Source organism: Nycticebus coucang, chromosome 11 (assembly GCF_027406575.1).
Source record: "Nycticebus coucang isolate mNycCou1 chromosome 11, mNycCou1.pri, whole genome shotgun sequence".
NCBI lineage: Eukaryota > Metazoa > Chordata > Mammalia > Primates > Lorisidae > Nycticebus > Nycticebus coucang.
The window spans coordinates 108,764,392-108,781,185 of record NC_069790.1 but is presented as its reverse complement, the minus strand read 5'-3'; the positions used below and the strand labels follow the sequence as shown (position 1 = coordinate 108,781,185).

The 16,794-nt window shown below is 40.6% G+C and overlaps 1 protein-coding gene across 1 annotated transcript in view; it reads left to right on the top strand.

The window, feature by feature from the left end:
- The window catches only part of CREB3L2 (cAMP responsive element binding protein 3 like 2), a 132,696-nt gene extending 126,918 nt beyond the window's left edge, over positions 1–5,778 (top strand). The window contains exon 12 of the mRNA XM_053608617.1: positions 387–5,778. Within this exon, the coding sequence (XP_053464592.1) occupies positions 387–462 (76 nt within the window). The 3' untranslated portion in view covers positions 463–5,778. The remainder of the gene's footprint in view (positions 1–386) is intronic.
- The last annotated feature ends 11,016 nt before the right edge of the window (positions 5,779–16,794 follow it).

Below are 16,794 nucleotides of genomic sequence, written 5' to 3'. Positions count from 1 at the left end.
CTTCTAGACTGAGGAATTCTTTTATTTCCTCCTTCCCAGAGTTTAGCATTGGGCCAGACAATGCTAAATAAATAAATACAACATTTAGTAAATAAATAAATAAATAAATACAACATTTAGCTTAGTAAATACAACATTTTAATGCAATTCGTAAGAAATCAGTGTCAAGCTACCACGTTATCCTCGGGTTTGGGGGTGCCTACCCTTGGGTGGGGATAAAGGTAGGAATGTATATGAGTGGATCACCTGGTAGTGGAGACAAGAAACACGCCTGGGCCAGCCCAGTAACTTGCAGTCATCCAATGATTGTGTCACACTACAAAGCATGAGAATCGTAGTCAACAGTTGGTGGCTAATACTTCTGTTTCCTTTCAATGCTTTCACAGGGTCAGTGCCAAACTGGAGGGGAACGAAACACTCAAAGTTGTAGAACTCGACAGAAGAGTGAACACCACCTTCTAAGGAGGCTCTCCTTCAGCCCCCTCCCCCACTTCCCTTCATCTACTTTTACACCTTCAAATCACCTTTGTCATAAGCTTTTCCTCTTTGCCACTGGATCTTGACGAAGACATGGACGAGCATTAGTGGCTTCAGATGGGAGGCCAGCCTGGGATTTCCCCTGCAGTGAGAGAGCACCTTCCCCCCAGTATGCGCCCCTCTGTGCAGAAGGGACCCCACATCCCTCCCTCCCTCACTCTTACTGCCATAGGATATTATTTTAGGGGTGGGGTGGGACAAGCAGGCTTGTTTCCACCAGTAGTGCCAAAAAAATACTGCCTGATTCACACCTGTGAGGTGTGACGCCCCCCCTCTTTGAAGAAGAAATGACTCATTCAATCAAGACCCCAGATGCTAGCCACAAAAAAATGCCACAATGCCTGTTGGGATTCGGCAAAGCACTGACTCATGTCCTCCCTTGCTCACAGCGGGGTCTCCGGTGGGAACTCTGCCCCTCAGAGCCCTCGCTGGATTGTTGGGCCCTGACGGGCGAGGGCTCCCCTCATCATTCTCAGGCCGCAAGTGCAATGCCTGAAGGGATCAGGCGTCTCTACTCCAGGCAAATCTGCCCCATCTCATTGCTTGTAGGACCTCCCATCACCCGGTCCCCACACACCCGTAGTTCTGCCTCCCAGCTTCTCCTCCCCGTGTGTAAATAGTATTTATTAGCTTGCCGAGTATTCTTGCTAGACAGCCACACTGAAGAGATTCCAGGCCTCCCCTCAAGCGAGCAAGGTCTCTTCCTGGCGTTTGGAATGAGGAGGGCAGCCTAGGCTCTGGGATCCCCAATCTTTCCAGACAATATTTCATTTCCTTTTCCTCTTTCTTTTTTTATTGGAGACTTATAAAATAATTACTATTGAGAAATCCCGTGGGGCACATGTCTGCCTCTAGGATGAGCTCAGAGGGAAAGCAAGAGCGATGCCTTGCTTGGGCCTGTGGCTCTGTGGACAAACGCTTTCTCTATTCTGTTTGCAGGACAGAGAAGGGACGCCCTGTCCCTGACGACAGGCATCTCAGAAAGCCTTGCTGGCTTGTCCTTCCACACCTGCCTGGCCCCTCCTCCCTCTGCACTTCCCCTATGTCCTCCACCTCAACGGGGGCTGGAGTAGGTGACGTTTGTGTATCCAGATTCTTACCTTTTATCGTCTTGTTTGGCTACCTTGCAGCTCACCCAAAGAGATACAACCTAACTCCCAACCTACTTCTATTTCTTTTTTTTTAATGATTAAAAGTAACTTTTGTAGTTTAAAACAACCTTTCCTCTTTCATACAAAGAAGAAATGAAATTTCTTTTTTATTAAATAATGTAGATGACCCCCTTCCTTAAATATTTTTTCCTAGCTTGTAAAAGATTTTGTGTAGGAAATTTGCTTACGTTTTGTATTTTATTTTTAGTAGCAGCTGAAATGCCCCTAGCATTAGCTTTTTCCTCTCTCTCTCTCTCCTTTCCCCTCTCCCTCTCTCTCATATCATCCACATTGTCATTGGAATCTGTACTTGCAGGGACGAAGCCCACACCCGGTCATTCCATAGCAGATACAGGAATTGGTGTCATTCCCTTTGTCACCCTGCTTCATGAGTGGCTCCCTGCTTGTGTACCTAGCTGCATTAGGGCTCACTGTGATTCCTTGCTCTCCTGAGATGGAGAGGGTTCCAGACTGGGAGTTCATCTTCTTGTCCTGTGTGAGAGCTGAATCCGGACCTCCACGGTGCTGGTAGCCCTGTTGTCTGGGTGGATCTCAGTATCCCTTACCTTGGCCAGGGCAGGCAAAGACCTGGCTATGAGGAGAAGTGTTTGCTATCAGGGTCTGCTGTTTCTCTCTGCTCCGCTCAGCTCTAGATCCTCCTGGGCCCAGCTGGTGTCTGCTAACCATGGCCACTGTTGACCCTCTCTTTTCAAATGTCATGTCATTATCAGGCAGCTTGTGGGGCCCGGAAAGGTTTCGTATTTAAGGGCAGAAGTGAGGGACTGGGCCAGCCCACGCAGCTGCTGCAACTGAAGCAGATTGAGTTAAGGCTTCTGGATTACCCAGAGTAGAAAACCTGATCTTCTGAATGAGGAGGGCAAAGGAAGAGGAAACTTCTCGCCCTTGTCCTTAGTGCTTTCAGGATTTTCTTTTCTCCCCCACTCTACTCACCCTTGCTTGGCATCACTGTTTGCAGACCTCTGAGCAGCAGGGTTCTGAGAAACTGTCCTTCCAGAACAGAATCTGTATCTGGAGACATAAGACATTAGCCAGGGAGCTCAAATGGCCCTTAAAGGGAATTCCAAGAACCAGCATGGCTGTTCTTTGAGAAAAACCTCTTCCCTCCACTCCTTGCTTAAGTGAGTAAAGGGTACTAACGGTCGTCCTTTAGGAGAACAAAATGGAACCCGCACAGTCCCATTCCATGGGACTCTGGAGTCTAACTCACATAAAGAGCGTGTTATATAAAAATGAGGTCAAGAGGACACAGAAGGGTCGGATAACACCAGATCGGTTCCAAATAATCAACTGATGCGTGCACAATTTCTGTTCAGAGTTAAGCTCAGAATATTTGGTTTCTCCACTGAGCAGCCCCATAAACTAGTCATTAATTCATGTCAGCTCCGAAGATTTCAAATGGTGCACACATTAGTGACTGAATTTGTGTTTTGAGAAATTTTATGACACTGTGAGAGCAACCATGACCCATAAAGAATAAATCTGTTAATTATATTTTTCATTCATGTAAACAAGGTTTCCTCTCCCCTTTCTTTGATTACACAAGAAAAGGGTATGTCTTGCAAAGTTCAGAGAACAACTGATTTTTCACTGGATGAGACCTTTGTAACCCAGACACACACTCCCCACCCCCAGCTATGTTCTTTTCACAGCTCTTGACTTTGCACTTAAAAAGGGATATTGTAAATGAAAGGCCTCAGTGCCAATTTTAAGAAAGCATTTCTGTGAAGTGTTAGGACTCTGGAGTCTAACTCACATAAAGAGAGTGTTATATAAAAATCTGACAGGGAACTAGGTTGCTCCTCTATGGCAGGGGGTGGGGATGAGATTTGACACCAATATAGGCAAAATTAGATAACCTTTGGTTAGTATAAATGATTGGTAGACCCAATTTCTAGTTTGTGAAAGCAGGTTTTAGATCAGCATATTTACAAACCAACCGTAAGTATCATGTTTTTTATTTTTCTTCCTAAATCTCTCAGTCCAGCGTGGATGCCAAAAGGTAGCTGTGAATCTTGTGTGTCCATAAAGTGGGAGTATTGAATTGATTCTTCTTTATTCTGGCAGTGATTCAGTGTCTGACATTTTTGTCATAAGTGTTTTATTAACATTATTTTTCAGCATTGCGTAGTCCCTCCCAGCAAAAGCAGAAAGGCAGATTCGGAGGCCTCTCTAGGACAGCTCCTCTGAACACACATGTCATATGAGAAGTGAATTTGAGTATATCCCAGAAAGGGAGAAATCCCACCACCAGTCAAGGACTGGATCATCCTTGCTGGTCTTGCTAACACAGGGACACTAGAGACGGAAGAGAAGTCTTTCCACCTCCCCCTTGACCTGACATGAGTCACTAATTTGGCTCTGTTGAGACCAGTCATTGAGAAACCTCAGTTAAAAACACCAGCACTGGGGCACTGGGCTGGCAGGACCTGTGAGGCCACAGTGCCCTACTGGGAGTCATTTTATTTAGTCCCAGTGGCAGGGCAGTTACAGGAGAGGGTAGGGGTGCCTTAGAATGGGACTGTGAGGGTTCCAGAGAGAGGTTTTAGATTTTTCATTCATTCATTCAATCCACCTAGTATTTTTCAGTAATAAGGAGTAATAACCCTGAGGCTTCAGGGGACATTAAGTAATTGGAGAGAGAGAGGGAACTTGATCGACAATAGTTGTTCAAAAGACCAAAGCGCTAGTTAAGCATGCTCTCTCCCTCTCTCTGTCGCACAAACACACATTCCTCCCTTGTCTTAGATACTCATTTGTGCCTTAAATGTGCCTTATATATGAATCCAGGATGACTGAGGGATCCCTGGGAGATTTTACATATAGCCTTAGATTATTAGATTGAAATGGATGTGGTGGGCGGAAAGGAAGAGATTTTTTCAAAGCCTCAAAAATGGTTTTCTACAAGTGAGCCACTATCAGATTTGCTAATCAGGAAAAAAGAAATAGGGCCATGTCCATTAGGAAAATCCCATTTTGTAGGGGTGCAATCCCATCAAAAAATGGCCAGCTAGGATTAAAGGTATTATAAATGCTCATAACAGAACATTTTCTCAGTGCAAGAAACCTGGCCCATTTGAGGATTACTGTTCCATGCCTCTGTGGCCAAAGGGTCAGCACTTAACACAGGGAAAAAAACTAGGTGGTGGTTTGTTTTGTTATTTCGGGCAACATAAAATTCAGTAATGCTTTTCTGTGTTGTGGTTTTTAGAAACAAGGGAAATGGTATTTCCTGAGCACTTACTAAGGTGTTGGGTGCTATGCTACATTTAAAGTTTTTTCAATTTTAGAGATATAGAAAACCAGGGAGACAGCTTATGATGAGACGGATAAAGATCTAAGTTATGTAGGAAGTACACCCATTCAGCAAGGGGTTGAGCAGACTCCTCTGTGAACACGCTGTAAACTTTTCAAGTTCTCCGGGCAGGAATCGCAGCATCTGCCCCCTGCGTTGGTGCCGCTGTGCAGTGTTCATTTCTTCCCCTCATCATGGGGTTATCCACCGTATGGACCTCTCTAGTGTTTTTGATCCAATCTTCTTGAGTTCCAGCTAGCACACTTTACATCTGGGAGAAGGGAAACGAGGGGTTTTAGCTCTGTTTCACTGTTCCCATCCTTTGTTCACCAGCTGGGTGAGAATATGAACTTTTTGTACCATGGACCCACGGCTTACACGACATAGAAAATCTCCCTTTTAGATCAAATGCTATTTGAGTCTATAAAAAATGCCAGCACTCTGACAAACCCTAAATGATCCTTTGTAAACAATGCTGAGCAGACCCTGGGCTATAATCAACAGTGAGTTTTAAGTCAATGCTGACAGCTGGGCTTTCCTCTCTTTAGTAACAGGTTGTATACACCAGCAGTGTGTAAATCTAAATACATTGGGAGTCGATTGTCCTCTTGCATTGTTTTTTTTAATGGCTTTTATTCTTTATCATAGCTAAGTAAATATCAAAAAAAAAAAGGAAAAAATGCTTTGTAGGATACGTGTACTTAGATTGAAAAAAAGAATTGAAATTGTTATGCTTTTGTATTTCCATTTCTTGCAAATAAATATTTTTCTTAAATAGTAAAATGTTGCCCAGTCTTTAAAATCCTGCTGGTAATCTGGTTTTAAAAGCAGTTTGTTATTTTTGTGAGCGTGGGTTTGTGTATGTGTGCCTTGCTGTTCTTTGCTGGTTATCTAGTCGGACTGAAAGGAGAGCCTCCGGCCAGGCCGGCAATTGCTATGCTGTGTTGTCCTGGATCCAACCCTCCACTGGAGGAATATTGAGAAATGTAATTGTTTTTTCAGGCAGTCACAGGAAGAAAAACAACAGTCTCTAGAGATGTATGCAGCCTGACGACTATTTTCGTTGTCTCCTCCAACTGTCCCCTAACTAGATTTCAAAAGTCTACGGATTTGATTTTGCTTTTCCCAGCTCTGGATGCTTGAGAAAGATCCTTTGGACTTGAGCCAGGGAGGAATGATCCTTGTTCCTATGAACAGTTGCAGGTTGTCTAACACAGACTCGTGCTCCAGAAAGTCTGATGAAACGGTTGATAAAGGTCAATGCGCTCAAGCAGAATAATCTTCATTCCATTGCAATCTCTGGATCCAACTGTGACTTTCTCCACTCCCAGCGAGTGGGGGCTTCATTTCATCTCAGAAAAAGTGCCTGTGGATGTTAGAGAGTAAGGCCGGCGGCTGTGCTTACCTAACCCTGCTTTGGCCTTGAGGAAGAATTAATCTGCCACTTCCTCTCCTCTCTGAGCACCTTGACTTCTCCTGTTTGTACAAAAGTTCCTTTCCCTGCAGAGGCCTTTAGTAACATGTCCCCCCCTCTTCTGTACCGGGGAGCCTCCTACAGAAGCCTCCTCCCAACGTGCAGACATCTTTCCAGTGATGATGCAGGGAGCACATACTGATTTGAGAATGTTCTACATTAATTGTGCCTTTCCATTTTGTGCATTTCATTATTATTATTATTATTATTATTATTATTATTATTATTATTATTATTACTGAGACAGAATCTTGCTCTATTAGTGGTAAGATAGCAGCTCATAGCAACCTCAAACTCTCCGGACCTCCAGGACCCTCCTCCTGCCTCAGTCTCCTGAGTAGCTGGGACTACAGGTGTGCACCACCATGTCTGGGTAATTTCCCAGCTGTTTTCCATTTTTAGTAGAGACAGGGTCTCTTGCTCAGGCTTGCTGCAACTGCTGGCCTTAAGTGATCCTCCTGCCTCGGTCTTCCAGAATGCGAGGATTATAGGCATGAGCATCATTTTCTGTATTTCTAATGTTTTGATGTCTAGGGCCGTGCTGACTCTGGAGGGACTGCTCCTGCCAGGGCTAATCCATTCCAGCCTGCAAGCATGCCTTTCATACGCAGACCAATCCAGACAGAGCCCACATTCCAGCCACTGTGTTTGTGGGCTCTCACAGGGCTGTCATACTCTGGACCATTGGTCCCCTGCCCTAGTCACCCAGGTACCAGATAACTACAGATATTCCCTAACCCCAGAGCCCAGTGAAGTCATTCAAAGTAGCCAATCCTAAGGCTGCTCACTTGCCTCAATTGTTTCTTCCTGCATCGACCACAATGGAAGCTCATGCCCACATTTCACCCAAACCCCATCTGGGAACTGTGAGTAACAAGCTCTCTTTCCTCTTCAATGGCTGTCTTCTCCCATCTGCTGGCATTACCATAGCTGAATAATAATACTGTAAAACCTACACTTTAACATACATCTCTTGGGCACTGATATATTAAACCAATGGCTGATCCCACACTCACGGGTATCTGGGATGACACAGCTAGGCCAAGTATGATTTAGGTTAATAGGATAAAGATTTATTATCTCTTTTCACAACAGTCATCACTTTTGTTTCAAAGAGGAAAAGTGAGACCTACAGAGAGTAGTGTGGTTTGTTCATGGAAAAGGAAAACAGGTGTCTAAAGTCCTAGACCTGTGCTCAGGATGCAAGTTACATCACACCCAATACCTGTGAGAATGAGGGCAGCAGAGGCGAGGACACACTGGGATACGGTGTAGGGGGTGGGGGGTATGTAACAAAAGGGATTCAGAAGATAGAAGTATATGGGGTCTTGTCCTAGACACACTTATAACTTGAAGGCCTCGAGGGAGAAGGAGATGCTTATGGAGTGCCTACTGTGTCCTAGGTGGTTTTCATATATTATCTGTAATCTTGTTCCCCACAAAACTTTATGGAGGCAGTGTTAATTATCCTTTTTCAAGTGGAGAAAACAGGGGTTCAAAAGAGAAAGACAATTTTTCAAGGATTTGCATCCTAGGCTGACTTCAACTCCATTATCTTTGAGCCATGTTCTGCTGGGTTTTAGTGCTTGAAGATTGATATTTGTAAAAATAAAAGAGTTGGCCTAAATCAGAGGTTGTAAACCCTTGGCACTATGTATAGATGTTTCTGGTTTGGTCTCCTGATGTTTCAAACATTTTAAATTTACAGGTTAGTCTTTCAACATGTGTGTTTTCCTTAAAACTCCAGATTTCGATCTTCTCTTGAAAGATTGGGAGACTCTTCAACCTCAGGAGCTGGGTGGTGGTGGCTCCTTGCACGTGTAGCCTCTCCTGGTGGCCACACTTCCCCATACTCCAGCTGGGTCACTCATTCATGGTACTTACCCGGTCCTCCATCATCTGAATTCCCAGTGTCTGGACCAGTTGGTGGTTGACTTTCTGGGAGTCACAAGAAAGGGAATAAAGGAAAAAATCCTGTATAGGTGGTGGAAGTAAGAGATGGGGAGAGTGGTTAGTTTCATCCGAGGGACAGGAAATGAAAGGTCTGAGCATTGAGGCAGCAGACCTATGAGCCAGGGAGGGAGCTAAGCACTGATTGTGCCTCTTGGACTACATGGGGGTGAGGTGGGGAAAGTTGCATTCTGGAATCTGGTCTTCCTACTCCCAGAGATAAATCTTCATTGATCTCAAAAGTTTTATTAAAAATCTTAATGATGCTTTAAAGAAGACTTTGTGCCTTTTGTCAAGTCCATTCACAATTTATTTGTCATCCACAACCCTCTGAAAGAATTTTGTTTATTTATGAAATAAATTGCTTTGCAAGATATCAATGGTCTTTTTCTCAAGATTCTCAGATTGAGTTTTCAACAGGACTTGAGACACTCTTAAAGGCACCTGTGTCTCCAGAGAGGGAAGAAGGAGGAAGATGGCTCATCTCAGTAATTTCCTGTAAAATAGTCCAAGTCACTATTTGAAAGTCTGATGATGCTCAACTGTCATCACTTGATGGGTCTGGGCAGGGTGCACAAGTCGATGCTGTCTTCCAGTGAGCACAGCCATTGCTAGATATTTTGGCAATTTTAAGGAAGAGTTCTGGCCCCACGAGGAGACCATGTGTTCTCCTCCTCCCTCTGTGCTGTTGTTTTTAGATGGAGGGGCAAAAATAACCATTGAGGAACACCATGAAAGCTGCCAGGGAGGCTGTTGTGCTGTTCTCTGAGAAGTCTGTTTCCAAATGTTTAATGTTTGTTAAGTGAAAAGAATTTGGGAATGGGGCTGCCACAGAGTTCATAACTACCACCCTCCCCAGTATCACTGCAAAACAGATGGCAAGTTCACTTTCCTAATGAGCGCATGAGAGATTCCACATGACTGGGCTAGTTCAAGGGAAAATCCTCCTCAAGAAGAAAAACCGTAAATGAGATCTCTGGGATAGAAAAAGGATGGATTTTCATCCCCTAAGTGTTACTTTCTTGGGTTTGTAATCGTTTAAATGCTTTTGGTTGATATGGGTTATTGTTATGGTGTGAGAGCATTTAAATTGCAAAGGAATACACAAAAGAAAATGCAGTTATGGTGGTATTTGCAATAGAGCATAAATGATTCCATATGGTGGTACTACAGGGCCATGCTTGATGGGGGGAGTCTCAGTGGAGCTGGGAGGGGTACTGCAGAGACAAAGTCAATTAGAGTTAATCAAGGAAAAGAAAGAGGTAGAAAGAGTGCTGTTGGGACCAGTGACAACATTCTCCTGCAACGCAATTAAGTGAAAAATATTATTGCAGCGATTCTGTGCACAGCTTTAAAAATTAGAGTCCTAAAAACCTTTTTTTTTTTTTTTTTCTTTTTTTTTGAGACATAGAGTCTCACTCTCTCACTCTGGGTAGAGTGCCATGACATCATCATAACTCACTGCAACCTGGAACTCCTGGGCTCAAGCGATCCTCCTGCCTCAGGCTTTCTGTTTTTAGTAGAGACAGGGTCTCCCTCTGGTTCAGGCTAGTCTCAAACTCCTGAGCTCAAGCAATCCAATTACCTCAGCCTCCCAAAGTGCACGGGGTACAGGGGTGATGACTCATGTCTGTAATCCCAATGGGCCCTAAAAAGCTTTTATTGAAAAATAAATAGGTTTTATTAGAAAATAGCAGTCCATTATTCTATTGTTTTCCACTCACAAGTCCTACTTCCTAGAAATGACCAATTTCCATTTCTTTTCACATTCACATCTATATTTCAATAATATACTTATGCTGCTAACACTTGATATATCAATTTCAGACATTCAGTATTAACTTCTTCTTACAGTATATGAGAACTTGAGCACCTCCAGACATAAATGCGCACGCACACACATGCACACACGCACACACACACTTCTCTGTCCCCATTTTCCCAGTAGTGCTCACATTAATATAGTGGCATAAATGTTGTTTCCTGCTAAGCCATGCATTATTTTAGGATTACCTTTCCTTCCTTGTATAAATTTTCATCTTTTCTGGGATTAATAACTGCCTAATTTTTCCATTTGGTTAGTGTGTGTGTATATATATTTAGTATACATGTATAGAATTAATTATTTTCATGTTTGTTTATCCCACATATTTATATTTATTATATTTATATGAATAATACACTAAATATATACCAACTGTTTCATCTCATCAGTTTTACTGCCTATCAATATGTTCTTGATAGTCAACTAAATTAATTTATCGATGTTGTACTTTTGTTAATCCCAAGACCAGAGATGTTGGCATGGATGTGGAGAAAAGGGAACACTTCTACACTGCTGGTGGGAATGCAAATTAATACATTCCTTTTGGAAAGATGTTTGGAGAACACTTAGAAATCTAAAAATAGATCTGCCATTCAATCCTATAATTCCTCTACTAGGCATATACCCAGAATACCAAAAACCACATCATAACAAAGATATTTGTACCAGAATGTTTATTGCAGCCCTATTCATAATTGCTAAGTCATGGAAAAAGCCCAAGTGCCCATCAATCCATGAATGGATTAATAAATTGTGGTATATGTACACCATGGAATATTATGCAGCCTTAAAGAAAGATGGAGACTTTACCTCTTTCAAGTTTACATGGATGGAGCTGAAACATATTCTTCTTAGTAAAGTATCTCAAGAATGGAAGAAAACGTATCCAATGTACTCAGCCCTACTATGAAACTAATTTATGGCTTTCATATGAAAGCTATAACCCAGTTATAACCTAAGAATATGGGGAAGGGGGAGAGGGAGGGGGGAGGATGGGCAAAGGGAGGGTGATTGGTGGGATTACACCTATGGTGCATCTTACAAGGGTACATGTGAAACTTAGTAAATGTAGAATATTAATGTCTTAACACAGTAACTAAGAAAATGCCAGGAACGCTATGTTAACCAGTGTGATGAAAATATGTCAAATGGTCTATAAAACCAGTGTATGGTGCCCCGTGATCGCATTAATGTACACAGTTATGATTTAATAATAAAATTAAAAAAAAAAGACACTTCTCCAAGGGACCTCTAATCACCTTCTCCAATCCATTTACTAGTTAGGCTTATTGTAGAGCTGTTATCCTGGAACTTCTCATTGCCACTGCACTGGGAAAACCCTTTCCCATTTTGCTGTCTTGGATATCAAGAGATATCTTCTCTTTTCTTGGTTTATTCTCCTGTTGAGGGGGAAGTACATTCTCTAGTAGCTGCCTAAGAAAATATTCATTAGTGGTAAATTACTTGATTTTTGCAAGACTCATAATGTCTCAGTCTACTCAGATAGTTTGGCTGAGTGTAAAACATTTGGCTGGGAAAGTCTGCCTTTAGAATTTTGACGGAATTACCCAAATATGCTAGATTCCAACATTCTTGTAGAGAAGTCCAATGTTATTTTGATTCTTGCTTCCTTTGACTTTCTTTTTCTCTATTTTTGTTGTTGTTGTTTCAGAATGATGATCTGCTTTATGGGGGTCTCTTTTTTGTTTACTGTAGTGGATCTTTTATTCTGAAGACTCATTTCTTTTAGTTCTGGGAACATTTTTGAATAATTTCTTTGATTCATTTTCTCTCCTTATGTTTGAAATTACTAGGCTAAGCCCTTACTTTTCTTATATTTACTCATTGTTTTCTATCTCCTCTCTTTAAAAATTACAATCTCTTCTACTTTTAGCTTCTAGTTCCTTTATTAAAATTTTATTTTTCACTCTTTTTCCTAATTTCAAAATCTCTCTTTTCTTCTTATTTTTTTTTTTTGTTCCTGGCATTTTGTTTTGCTTTTTGGAAGCAATACCTTTTATCTAAGTATATTAATTATATTATATTATTATTTTTTTCTTTTTTTTGGCCTGGGCTGGGTTTGAACCCGCCACCTCCGGCATATGGGACCGGTGCCCTACTCCTTGAGCCACAGGCGCAGCCCATATTATTTTTTTTAATAGTTGCAACCCAGGATATTTATTTTATTTATTTATTTGTTTATAACCCAGGATATTTTTTCTTTCCTCTTTTTTTATTAGATAATAACTGGGTACATTACTACATTTATGGGGTATGATGTGCTAATTTTTATATACAATTTGGAATGCTTATATCAAACTGGTAATTATACTATTTTAAAAATTTTCTGATTCCTGCTTTGTTTTAATTTTCTTTCCCTCTTTGTGTGGTTGTTTGTCTGAATGAAATGGGTATTGCTGTCCGCTCACACACATCAGAGAGCATTAATGATGCACGGTGACTAGTTGTCTTAAATATGTGTGTCATGATAAGTGGATGTTCATTTCTCTTTAGCCTATTATTTTAAAAACTGAGTCAAGATGTTAAGAAATCAATTTAGTTTGCTGTGACTAACAATTTGAAAAGGAAACAAAACAGAATGGGATGGAATTTCACAGAATAAAATAGAAAATTCCAGACTGCATCTAGTAGAAGTAAACAGTGTTTCGTAACTTTCATTTCAGTCCTGTAAGTATAGTGTAAGTGTTGTTTGGCCCATAACATTTACATCTTTCTGAGAGTGACAATGAAAAGACTTAAAATTCTCAAAAAATAAAATAAAAAAGCATTCCTGCAAAGGGATAGAATGATGTTAGGTTTTTTTAGAGTTCCCAAAGGATAGTAATATGAAACCTTGGGCCATTTTGTCTTTGAAGAGGAGAGTGTTTCCAGACAGGAATTGTAATTGAGTGCTCATATCTGGGATCAAGTTGAACAATGGAGCCAGGGAGAGTCTAATCACCGAGCAAATATGCAGAACCTCTGTAAGTTGACCATCCAAGGAACTGTAACAAGCTGGTCAACATACAGAGTAGGTCAACATAAGGAACTGGGCCTTCCATACTGATGTGCACATGTGATGCATGTCTGGTTTATGAAAATTAGGTCAACTTAAGGAAGTGGTCAATGGACGGACATGGTCAACTGTGAAAAGTTCACTGTAGTTTCTTTAATCCTTCTGTTTTTTTTTTTTTGTTTGTTTTTATAATTTTTTTTATTGTTAAATCATAGCTGTGTACATTAGTGCAATCGAGGGGTACAATGTGCGGGTTTCATATACAATCTGAAATATTCTCATCAAACTGTTCAACGTAGCATTCAAGGCATTTTCTTAGTTACTGTATGTAGGCGTTTGTATTCTGCATTTAGTAAGTTTCGCCTGTACCCGTTCTAAGATGCACCATAGATGTGGCCCCACCAATTACCCTCCCTCCACCAAAACCTTATCCTATGTCTTGCCCCTGCTTTCTTTTGTCGCTGTGACTTAAGCTGTACTTTATTTTGATTACCTCTCTTAAAGAACCTCCCATAATCTTCAAGATGAATCAGCACTTGTTTTCACCTCACCATTGCCTGTTAGCACACCAAGACATGCAGTGAGTGAATCTCTCTCTCTCTCATTGCTCAAACTCCTTCCCCCTCAGATAGCATCTGAGACCACTTGTAGGGTCTCAGATGCTATTTTTAAACAAAGATGAAGTTGCTCTGCTTATCCAAAAGGGTAGATGTTTCTAATAATTCAGAGTTAAAACTTTTGATACAAATTTAGAAATAATTTTCAAGCTGAGATCAACAGTATATCAGAAGATGAACATGTTCTGGTTGAAAGGGAGAAAAGATAAACATGGCAAAGATGTGCCGCCTCGGTGGGACTGTGTGGCACAGCTCACCTCCCTGGAAAAATTAACTCCCATTTCCCTTTCTTAAATGCCTGATTCTGAGTATCTCCCATTTTTATGCAACTTCTGTGTTATATTTTATTTGCACAGTAGAGCCTCTTCATTCACAGATACCTTATTTATGAACCCCTCTACTCATTAAAATTTATTTGTAATCCCAGAATCAATATTGTAATACCTTCATGGCAACTGATGGAAACATGCAAAGTGGCAAAAAAAAAATTAGTTTCCTGATACACATATTCCCATCTGAGGTTGCACAACAAGGTGATGCTTTACCTTCTTGTTTCAGCTCTTTATAACTGGAAGCATATCCTTTTCAAAGACTACTTAGTTACCTAATTTTCCCCATTTTTCATGCTTTATGTTGGAGATTTTGCTGTTTAAAATGGTTCTTAAGCACAGTGCTGAAGTGTTGTCCTAGTGTTTCTAAGTGAAAAGAGCTGTGATGGGGCTTACAAAGAAAATATATGTGTTAGATAGCTTCCCTCAGGCATGACTTACAGTGCTGCTGGCTGTGAGTTCCTTGCTAATGAATCAAGAATACCATACATCCCAAAAAAGGAAGAGGAAAAGTCTGCTTGTGAGGCCATTCTGGAAAATGCTAAAGTAATATCTATAGTGAATGACAAAGCCATGGGAAAGATGGAAAAGTGGGTAAATTTGTGGATTCTTCAGATAACAACTTACTGAAAAAGAAAAAGCATAGCGGACAACATTGTGGCAAGACCAAAAGCCAAAGAAATGTATCGTTATATTACCCAGGGACAGGAAAATGTTGACGTCTTCTTAGTCAACTGGCTGCCTCACATATTTCAAACAAGGAAGGTAAAGCAGATTAGGATGTTGCAGAAGAATTTTCAAAATACCTGCTAAGGTGTTATATAGGAAAAGGTGTGCGAAGATCTTGTTCTAAGCTTGTCTGTAATTGTCTTTCATTCTTCTGAATTCATCAAAAATAGTTTTCCTGGGTAAACAATTTCAAGTTGGCAGGTATTCTCACTCCATGCTTTGATTCTACCACCTTGAGTGTTCTAAATTTGCTGTTTGAAAAATCAATTTTTTCAGTTCTTGATTATCTCAAGGTAATCTGTCCTTTCCTTCTGGCAACTTCATCATCTTTTCTTTGTCTAACAATGAACTCAATGACATGTTTGTTAACCTATTAAACTTGAGATTCATTGTATTTCCTTAATCTGAGTATTGCTACATTTCATCAATTTTGGAAATTCTCTGCCATTATGTTTTCAAATATTGCATCTTCCCCTTTCCTTCTACTAATTCTTATGAAACTCTGATTGCTTTTATTCCATACCTCATTTTATCTGAAATATCTCTTAACTCCCATATAAATCTCTGTCAGTTATAACTTCTTATCTATCCAATTGCAAGGAGTGTGGTCAACCGACAGCCTCCAAGTGTTGCCTCAAAAGCCACAAGCTGCCTTTCCCATGGTCTCTAGAATAGCCCAGATCCAGCCAATAAGCAAACAGGAGAATATAAATACCCCAGCTATTTCATCCCAGTGAAGGACAATTCTGATAAATAATAATAATAAAAATATCCTCATTTCAGAGCTCCCTGATGGACTGACTAAGGCTTTGTTAGGATTCTATTTCAGTTTGACTTTTTTGCCCAGTCCCGATTTTTTTCTTTTTTTATGCTTATAGATTTGGATCCCTAATACACAGCTTGTATCCTAGATTCAATGTCAGCATCTGTTTCCAGAGAGCACAACCTTTGATGCAGCAGATTGTTATGCAGCTGACACAATCAAAAGGAGACCTTTCAATAAAATTGGAAACACTTCTACAAGTGCAGGGGCAACGCTGGTTGATTTATGAGGTCTTTCCCAGCCCTAACATCCTATAATTCTGGATATATAGGATTCTTTATATTAGAAGAAACAGATTTTTCTTTAAAAGACAAGATTAGAACTCATACATAAGATATAGAAAGGAAGAAATGTTTATCTCAGTATAAAGAATCATAGATAAATTAAGTGGTTCCACAGTGAAATTCTGACATAGCAGTAGAGTACTATCTTATAGTTTCTTAGGGTACAGATCCTTGAACTATACAGCTAGGGTTCAAAGTTCTCACTTTGCAATGCAGAACTGTCTTTATTTATTGTCTCAGTCAAGTCTCTTAACCTCTCTACTCCCATTCCTTCATGTGTAAAATGGAAATAAAGATGATGCCCACCTTACAAAGTTATTGTGAGTTTAGAGTGAGTTGATATAAGTAATGTATTAATAATTGGCATATGATATTCATTACATAAGGGTTAATTATAATTATTATGTGTATTATTGTGTATGTCATATTTATGGATACTCCTTACTAAGTAGAAGTATATCTATAATTCAAAATGTTTCCTGAATTCTCATAATACCATGAATCTTTTGTTAATGACCCCATTCACCTCACAGAAATCTATCCCCTCTGGGAACTACTATAATATCTATTGTTTATCCTGCCTGTGCCTTGGGGAACCATGCTACTTTATCAGTTACCAACACTTCACAGTGCCCAGAACCTTCCATTTTAATGGTTCTCAAACCTGGCTATACATTAGAATTATCTGGAAAATTTTTCTCAGAATACTGATGTGTGGACCCAGTTCTAAGAGATTTCTGAAAAAT